The 10,402-nt window shown below is 37.7% G+C and overlaps 1 protein-coding gene across 1 annotated transcript; it reads left to right on the forward strand.

Moving 5' to 3' along the window:
* Window positions 1-1,074: 1,074 nt before the first annotated feature.
* On the forward strand, window positions 1,075-1,992 carry LOC136174695 (olfactory receptor 4A15-like). Its single transcript, XM_065944878.1, has one exon. The coding sequence runs from the start codon at window positions 1,075-1,077 to the stop codon at window positions 1,990-1,992; it is 918 nt and encodes a 305-aa protein (XP_065800950.1).
* The last annotated feature ends 8,410 nt before the right edge of the window (window positions 1,993-10,402 follow it).

Raw genomic sequence — 10,402 nt, forward strand, 5'->3', positions numbered from 1 at the left:
TGGAGTGAGAATTCAATCCTTTAAGAGTTTTCCTTTGTGATTTTCATAATCAGCCATGTTAGGATTCCTTCATGATTAACAAATATGTAAAAATTGATTCTATTTGATGATACACCTTTTGGATAATTTCATATTCTAATGATCTGAAAAAAATTTACCTTCCAGAAAATACTCTTAGAAATTAATTTCAAGGTTAATGATTTGGCAGTATTTTCATTTCAGGTTTTTATAACTCTGACCCTACTTTCAATTTTTATGTTCTCTAAATATAGCATGCTAATCTGTTAAAATTAAATGATGAGGTAGCATCCATATATCTTGACTGATTGACTTCCAAGAACTCAAGCAAATACTTACTAAGCAAGCTGTGACTTCAAGTCCTACTTTTCTATTCACAGATGAGCTTCAGCATCCGATCATGTGTTTGTTGGTCATTTAGAGGCATTTTCCCTCTGTTTGTTGATATTTTAATTTATTTCATATTTTTATCTTTTGTTAGTTAATTGCTTACAGATCTTTACTTTCGATAATAACTCTGTGCATATCATCTAACATGTGTTCAGACTATTTTGTCCATTGATGTTTTGTTATACTTTCCTAAGTTCTTAAAATATTTGAAATTTTCAGATATATTTGTTTGAGATTAATTGATTGGTTAAGAAGTTTCTTCCAACCCGAGAAGGAAGAAAATCACCTCTTTCATGAAATGGACATTAAATCTTGCTTTACTTCTTTTTAAAACTTTTATCAGCTTTTATTTTTGTCTGAGATATAGCTATATGTACAATTTAAAGATTCTAGATAGAAAACTAGTTGTAGGGCTTCACTTATTTAGTGTTCTTTTCCCACATTTCTTTTTTTTATTTACTTGCCTATCTATTAGTTTGTGGTCAAGGAAGATGGTTTCATCAGCCTTGTATTATAATATCTGAAAGTACCCAAACATAATAAACCACAAGGACTGTTTGTTGAATAAAAAACAAATTATTGTAAGATTTTAGGAAGTCACTTTTAATAATTGTATTTATAGATAATGCTGTCCTGAACTCTGGAATAAGACATACAGAAGAACCTATGGAACAAAGGAAAAATGTAACTGAGTTTGTCCTCTTGGGGCTCACTCAGAGTGTCGAGGGGCAGGAAATTTTATTTGTCGTGTTCTTGCTCATTTACATTGTGACCATGGCGGGCAACCTGCTCATTGTCTGGACTGTGGTACTCAGCCCAACATTAGATGCCCCTATGTACTTCTTTCTTGGCTACTTATCATTTATGGATGCCTTTTATTCTACTTCAATCACCCCAAAGACAATTATAGACTTACTCTATGAGAAGAAAACCATTTCATTTCAAGCTTGCATGACCCAGCTTTTTACAGAGCATCTATTTAGTGGTGCTGAGGTTTTCCTCCTGGTTTTCATGGCCTATGACCGCCACCTGGCCATCTGCAAACCCTTGCATTATTCGACAATCATGAATCACAGAGTGTGTGTTCTGATGCTGCTATTGGCTTGGGTTGGTGGGTTTTTACATGCTCTACTTCATATTATTTTTTTTTACAACCTTCCCTTCTGTGGCCCTAATGTCATTGACCACTTTGGGTGTGATACGTATCCTTTGTTTAAACTTGCCTGCACTGACACCCACATTACTGCCCTCACAGTAGCTGCCAATGATGGGGCGATCTGTGTGACCATTTTTACACTCTTACTCATCTCCTATGGGGTCATTCTGCACTCCCTGAAGAATCTCAGTCAGGAAGGGAAGCGTGAAGCCTTGTCCACCTGTGGCTCCCACATTACAGTGGTGGTCCTCTTCTTCGTGCCCTGTATTTTCACGTATTTGAGACCTCCTGTTACCTTACCCATTGATAAATACCTCGCTGTGTTTTACACCGTTGTCACCCCTATGCTGAACCCTCTAATCTATACTCTGAGAAATGTAGAGATGCAAAATGCCATGAAAAAGCTATGGATCAGAAAAAAACAATGAAGCAGCTGCAAAATATATTACTTATTTTCAACAAACAATTGCTCTTTCAAAGAGCAAGGAAAGGCGTGTGTGATTTTTTTTTTAAACTGTAATAAGTGTCTCCTCAGTTTAAATAACTTGGGTATGATGAAAAAGGTTTATCATTTGAATACTTCCAATGATCAAAATAAGCTTATAAACATTTCATATTTTCCTAATGCAAACTATATATTTAGTTTGAAACACATTTTTATGGTTTCTGCAATTTTGGAGGAAAATGTATACAGTTTGGGGGTATAAAATATCCTATTGAAGCAATAAATTTGTGTTCTATATGATGAGTTATACTGCAGCTAATACTGCAAATTTATTTAATTAGGGAAAGGTTTTCTCATGTTTTTCTCTTCAAAAATGTAATCTTCTTCAGAATAGAGCTCATTACAGATTTCAGGGAAAATAATTTTAAAAATATGATTAAAAACTTGGTTTATTCCTCCACACACAAAGACATTCCATATTAACATTTGAAGTAGATTTCTTATTTCTCTATCTATGAGATTCTTTATGCACATTATTTTATTTCTATTGTTTAGCACGTTAATGTCGAAGAAGAAGGTTTCAGTCCTAATATTATTAAGGAGGTTATGTTTGTAAAAATAATCTGAAAGACTAAAGTTTTATACAGAAAAATAAACAAACCTTATACAGTATTCCAACTGGATAATCACATTATTGCCTCGTTTTTGTCAGCTTTGTTTGGGGTTACATCTTCATAAATGTGGCTCATTCCGCTTTCCGGATACTCTAGAGTACCTGGTAAAACCCCTGCTGCATTTTCAATATCCTGGTCACCTTTTCTGCTTACATAACCTTCTGTAGAGACTCAGGCACACTGGTCTCTCTCATGTGTAAATTTAGCACAGTCTATCATCCGTGCACTTTAAATATTCAGTTTGGAACTTGACACCTAAATATTTGGGGTTATATCATTGTTAAGAAAGATTCTGACAATATATACCATTATTATCTCTCTTATTAATATAATAGAGATTGCTGGGTAATAAAGATGCCAGAATATATTGTTTTATTTGACAGAAACAGCATTCATAAAATCCTCCTCTGAATTAGGCTTGAAACAAAATATTATCTGCCTCTAATATGGTCAGTGCATGTGGTCCAAGAAGATTATTATTTTGCCTCTCTTGTTTACGCTGGTTTTATGAGGGGCTAAGCCTATGGGGTGATGAGTGCTTTTTACTAGTAAATCACACGGTGTGAGCAGAGAAGGCGATGGCAACCCACTCCGGTGTTCTTGCCTGGGGAATCCCAGGGACAGCGGAGCCTGGTGGGCTGCAGTCCATGGGGTCGCTGAGAGTAGGACCCGACTGAGCGCCTTCACTTTCACTTTTCACTTCCATGCGCTGGAGAAGGCCATGGCAACCCACTCCGGTGTTCTTGCCTGGGGAATCCCAGGGACGGCGGAGCCTGGTGGGCTGCCATCTATGGGGTCGCACAGGGTCGGACACGACTGAAGCGACTTAGCAGCGGCAGCAGCAGCACGCTGCGTGAGAAGCCTCATGTCCTGAATTTCATGCCTGTTACCTGAAGATTTCTCATACCTCAGTGAAAGAGCTAGTCACTCAGTCATGTCCGACTCTTTGCGACCCCGTGGACTGGAGCCCGCCAGGCTCCTCTGTCCTTGGGATTCTCCAGGCAAGAGTACTGGAGTGGGTTGCCATTCCCTTCTCCAGGGGAACGTCCTGACCCCGGGATCAAACCCGTGTCTCCTGAGTTACACACAGATTCTTTACCATCTGAGCCATCAGGGAAGCCCTTTATTATCTCAAGGTCTTCTCAAATAAAATACTAACCACGAAATAATAACAAGCTTTTGGGTTTATTAGAACTTATGCAATTTATTTCTCCACTTTGGGATGTTGCTATAGACTGAAAGTTTATTTCCCTCTCCAAAATCATAAGTTAAATCTTTTCTAATGTGATGGTATTGGGAGGGGGCCCTTTGGGTAATGAGTAGGTCACAAAAGCTTCACCCTGATGAGTGGGATTGATACCCTTATAAAGAAGCATCAGAGAGTTCACTTAACTCTTTGGCATGTGAGGACACAGGAAAAAAAAAAAAAAAAGGCTATATGTGACCTAGGGACAGGACCACACCAGATTTGGAATCTGTCAGCACCTTAATCTTGGATTTCCTAGCCACCAAACCACTGAAAAATAAACACATATTGCTTAATCTTCTAGTCTATGATGTTCCATGAAAGCAGGCCATGTATACCAAGACATATGTTTCATCAATTTTCAAACTTGTGTATTATTTCAAGTAATAAGATAAAAATATTTGCTAACTCTCTATGTTCCTTAGTTTATAATCTTCCTGAAGTCAGGGACATTGTTCTGTCTTTATATTTTCTATTCTTCCAGCATATGGGGCAAAGAATCCACTCTATAGATTTTGTCAATTATCAGAATTATTGGTCTATTGGAGTGAGAATCTTTACTAAAAGGTTATGATTAACTCTTTTTACATCAAATATACTTACAAATAATACTATTCTTTGAAATCTCTTACAAACATTTATTCTATTGCTTATGTTAAATTTTAAGTGTTTTATATATAGCTCTTGTTTTCATATTTTTCCTTTTTATTTCTTCTACCACATTACTTTTGAAAAGTTTCATTTCCTAGCAATTATTTTTAAGGTTTAACCTCTTTTTTTAAAAGAACAACTGATGGTATAATGCCATTTGAAGAAACATGGATGGACTGAGAAAGTATCATTCCAAAGTAAGTCAGAGAAAGAAAGACAAATAGCATACAATATCATTTATACGTGGAATCTAAAATATAACACAAATAAATTTTTCCACAGAATAGACACAGACTAAAGACACAGAGAACTGACTTGTGGTCGCCAAGGGGTTATCTGGGGAGAGGGATGGATTGAGTTTAGGATTAGCAGATGGAGATGATTATGTTTGCATTGTATAGGCAACAATGTCCTACCGTATGGCACAGGGAACAATAGTCAATGTTCTGTGATGAAGCGATAAAACACCATATAAAATATATGAAAAAGAACATTGTGTGTATATGTATTGTATAATGGAGTCACTTTGCTATGTAGCAACAACTAAAGGATTGTAAGTCAATTACCCCTCAATAAAAGAAATGAAAAATTCAATTATTCATTAACAATCTAGAATTTACTTTTATTTGTGATAGGTAAATATTTAAGCCTACTTTTCCCAAACAGGTAAAATAATCTATCAACATAATCATTAATTACAGTTTATTTGACAAATTTTCTTTTTACTATGTGAGGTTATTACACCATTTAGAAGGCTGAATTCTGAGGAACTTGCTCCTCCTCATCACTCTCCTCGTTTGCTACCTTCTCCTCCTCCTCTAAACATCAGGCTCATTTTGAAAAGTTTGCAAACTTCCCATAAAAGTATATATAGCTTGCCGTGACACTATATATTTGCTTTGATGAAAATTACATGTTTTAATAATATATTTTCTCATCCAGAATAAGACACATATCGTAAAGTATTCACTGATGTCTCAACAAAAATTTGTAAGTATCTCCATAGAGTGTATACAAATCTTGTCTTTTCATTTTCTTATAGAAAAGGATGACTCTCTTATTTGCATTTGATTTACTGACACGTTTTCAATGAACAGTTCAGAGAAGACTCAGTGTCTTTTTCTGGTGTAAATTATAGCTCATTTCTAAAGGTCACAGGCACATCAGTCGTTCAGGTCAGTCACTCAGTCATGTCCGACTCATTGTAATCCCCATGAATTTCAGCAGGTCAGGCTTCCCTGTCCATCAACAACTCCTGACGTTTACTCAGACTCATGTCCATTGAGTCAGTGATGCCACCCAACCATCTCATCCTCTGTCGTCCCCCTCTCCTCTTGCCCTCAATCTTTCCCAGAATCAGGGTCTTTTCCAATGAGTCAGCTCTTCCCATCAGGTGGTCAAAGTATTGGAGTTTCAGGTTCAACCATCAGTCCTTCCAATGAATATTTAGGTCTGAAGTCCTTGAGGATTGATTGGTTTGATCTCCTTGCATTCAAGGGACTCTCAAGAGTCTTCTCCAACACCACAGTTCAAAAGCATCAATTCTTTGGCAGTTTTCTTTAGAGTCCAACCCTACATCCATACATGACTGCTGGAAAAACTGTAGCTTAGACTAGACGGACCTTTGTTGGCAAAGTAATGTTTCTGCCTTTTAATATGCTGTCTAGGTTGGTCATAGCTTTTCTTCCAAGGGGCTAGCGTCTTTTAATTTCATGGCTGCAGTCACCATCTGCAGTGATTTCAAAGTTCCCCAAAATAAAGTCTGTCACTATTTCCATTGTTTCCCCATTTATTTCCCATGAAGTGATGGGACCAGATGCTATGATCTTAGTTTTCTGAATGTTGAGCTTTAAGCCAACTTTTTCACTCTTCTCTTTTATCAAGAAGCTCTTTAGTTCTTTGCATTCTGCCATAAGGGTGGTGTCATCTGAGTATCTGAGGTTATTGATATTTCTCCCAACAATCTTGATTCCAGCCTGTGCTTCATCCAGCCTGGCATTTCACATGATGTACTCCCAACTAGTTAAATAAGCAGGATGATAATATACAGCCTTGATGTACTCCTTTTCTGATTTGGAACCAGCCTGTTGTTCCATGTCTGGTTCTAACTATTGCTTCTTGACCTGCAAACATATTTCTCAGGAGGCAGATAAGGTGGTATGGTATTCCCATCTCTTGAAGTATTTTCCACAGTTTGTTGTGATCCACACAGTCAAATACTTTGGTGTAGTCCATAAAGCAGAAGTAGATGTCTCTCTGGAACTCACTAGCTTTTTCAATAATCCAGTGGATGTTGGCTGTTTGATCTCTGGTTCCTCTCCCTTTTCTAAATCCAGCTTGAATATTGGGAAGTTTGTGGTTCACGTACTGTTGAAGCCTGGCTTGGAGAATTTTGAGAATTACTTTGCTAGTGTGTGGGGTGAGTGCAATTGTGTAGTAATTTGAACACTCTGTGGCATTGCCTTTTTTGGGATTATCCAAACATTCCTTGGCCTATGTCCAACAGTACACAAGTATGTATCCCACCACACTCTCAGGTCTGTATCCAATCTCATGTGAATCTCTATGACAACTTGTAACTACATATTCAATGTTATTTAGGTATCTATTCAATTGCTTGCATGTGTCTATATGAGAACACACACAGGTCTATATCTGACAATATATAGTTACTAAGTGAACTAGTGAATATGTTAATAATTGTTATGCATTTTGTCTAGAATAGTGTTGATTTTAATCTGTGCTTTCCAGATATTGGGAGATCCTTCCTCTTTATATTGTTGGTTATTATTTGCAGCAATTTGGTAAAGTATGCCTCTGTGAGTAGACTTGAGATGTTTTCCTTTTCCCTCTGCCTGTTTGCTTCAAAAACTGGAGACTCTGGGCTACTGTTAATAAGCCCTAGTCCAATAGTTCACTGAGTGGGCTGTCAGTGAAATTTTCAGCAGGTCTTTGAATGAACATTTCTAGCACCATGGGTTGAAATAGTCGTAAAATATCCCCAATACCATATCTGAATTTAAGATCCTGAAGGAGCCTTGCCAGCTTGGAAATTGGCACTTGCTGTCAGCTTCTGCAAGGATTAAGTCATTGGTCACCACAGCCACTGACCCTCAAAACTTCCTGAAAGGAGTTCAGGGAAGAGATTTGGAATGAGGCACCCTGTGCTCTGAGAAAAGCTGGCAGAATAGGCCTTCAGACAGATATTTTCAGGAGACTTTATGAGCCACAAATCTCACGTCTTCTCATGTCTAGAAAAACACTGAAATCATTAACAGTAACATCTGCTTTGGTCATTTGGAAGAAATAAATTTGAAAGTCAAAATGGGATAACTGTAGTTCAGATATCCAAGGTAAAACTAGATGGCTATTATGGATTTCAGACACATTCCTGTGTTGCTAAGAACTTAAATTTTCTGAGCTGTGTCAGATTAGGGGATGGTACTGGTCACTGGTAGCTACAGCCTTATGATTTCAAGGTATCCTCTTGTAACTATTAAGATCTTCTGCACTAAAATTGTTTTAGATCAGATATTAACAAAAAAGAGGAGACATATGTAGTGGCCAATAACTCCTGTTATATATATATATAAATACACACACTCCCACACACACCACATCAGAAGTTAAAACCTACTTAGATAAAGGTAAACAACTGGCTACCTGGCTGCAAGTCTCCCTTGAGTGTCAGGTCCAGATAGACTTATTCTCCTAAATCCCCAAGTGATTGAGTTCTTAATCATACCAAACTCAACTTGGAAGTCAGGAATATTTCAACCTGATACTCAATCCATGGGTTGAGGCAGAACTACACCCCATTTCAGGGGGAAGTAGCCAGAGCATTTGTCCCCCATTCCCTGGAAGACTCAGGGAAGGTTAGCCTAAGGGGAAATTAAAAGCCATTTCCCATAAAACCGGGTTCCTCTGCTAAGTGTGGCTAATGTCTGCATCCAAAATGATTATTCCATTTTTGTCCAACACTTTTTCTCCTCAAGATTGATGAATATCAGAGAAAAGGGGAAATTGATACTGAGCAAAGCTGCGTGGGGCTCCTGGGCATAAAAATCTTTACATGCTTCTCATTTCTTTGATTACAGAAAATTGATTTCTTTCAACATCCTTGACCTTCCCTGAGTTCCAAATGGAAGGTTCCAGTAGTTGTTAATTAGGTAAGGAAGAGGGTGTGAGACAAGGGAAAAGCAAACATTCAAGGAAATGATAGTCAGTCTTGGGGAAGATCCTAATTCCCCATCAAGGGACACACACCACATCTTTGAGCTGTTCTGCAGATACTGAAACCCCCCACCAGGTGGGAGAAGTTTATAATGGTATACTGCCCACATGCACCTGACCCTAGACCAGCTGGAACCAGAAAGTTGGTGATGCTGAATCCCACTTACCTCATCACCAACCAATCAGAATGATGTCCACTAGCTGATCACAGTTTTTTGAGCCATTGCTATAAAACTTCTCACTATCCTCTCCAAGTAGACATACACAGTTTTGAGGGCTGCTCTGCCCGCCTTTGCCCAGCAAAGCAAATAAAGCTATTTTTTCCTACTTCCCACAAAACTCTCTCCAATAGCTTAATAGTGTTTTCATCAATTGGATAGCCAGCTAAGTGAAGTCCAAAGCAAAATTAAATGTCTATCTCAAGATAAATCCATCTTAAGCAATTAATGATCTTTTGTAATTTACCTACAACCTATGTAGGAATCTTTGGCCTTTAATTAAGTTACTTTGAACTAAGTTATTTTGATTAGGGTCATACCTAAAATTCTTTAAAAAAATTTTGACAGTATACTCAGTATATATCCCTGGGGGGGGGGGGAATGATAAAACAATAGTGTAGTCTTTTCTACATAAAAGTAAATGATGGCTGACATTCCTATGTTTCCAAAGTTCGTCTGAAAGCATAACATTATGCAAATAGCAACTAAATTTAAAAAATCTATATTTCTGACTGCATCTGGTCTTAGTTGTGTCACGTGGACTGAGTTGCCCTGTGGCATGTGAGATCTCAGTTCCCCAGTCAGGTATAGAACCTGTGTTTGCTGCTTTGGAAAGCGGAATGTTAACCACTGGGCCACCAAGGAAGTCCTGGCAATTCAATTTTGAAAGAGTAATGAGTCATTCTAGTGACAACACAAATTATAATGTTACAATTAAAATCATGTTGTACTGGTTCAAAGACAGATATAATGTAAATGAGTAATAGGACTTATAAATTCAGCCAGGATCATAGGATTTTCCTGTAGTATACTTTTGGTTGTAAGTGACAGAAAGGTTAACTGAAATGCTTTCGAAATTTAAGGATATTTGTTGATTGGCTAACAAAACTGCAAACTTCAAAAAAACTAAGCTTCACAGTTAGTTGATATATTGGATCAATTATGCCATAAAGGAGTCCTTTTCTTGTTTTCTTGTCTGATTTATCTTACATCTGACTTACCTGGCACTTGGAAGGATTGCTATCTGTAACAACTCAGAGAAAAGGCTCTTCATATGACTCTGGCAGAAGTAATTGACCTTGATCATCAGATACATACAACAAGGATTAAACCACAGTGGAGACAGGGCAGAATATTTTTGCGTTTCAGGTGACCTGTTAACACTTGGCTTCCTCTTGCAACTCATATTGTGACAGTAAGCAAGTACTGCAGGAGCCTGGCCTGCACTGTGGGTAGATTGAAGATGTGATTAGACACTGAGGGGTAAAATTCTAGGCTATACCTTTAGCTAAGCCTCTAAAATCAGTTGAGGAGTTAGTGGAAGGTGAAGGGAGAACAGAGTCGATAGTGAAGGGAAAAGACGGTAGACAG

This window comes from Muntiacus reevesi, chromosome 9, assembly GCF_963930625.1.
Source record: "Muntiacus reevesi chromosome 9, mMunRee1.1, whole genome shotgun sequence".
NCBI lineage: Eukaryota > Metazoa > Chordata > Mammalia > Artiodactyla > Cervidae > Muntiacus > Muntiacus reevesi.

Bases quoted from the DNA above. Each gene is read 5' to 3' on its own strand.
- LOC136174695 (XM_065944878.1), top strand. From the start codon at position 1,075: ATGGAACAAAGGAAAAATGTAACTGAGTTTGTCCTCTTGGGGCTCACT.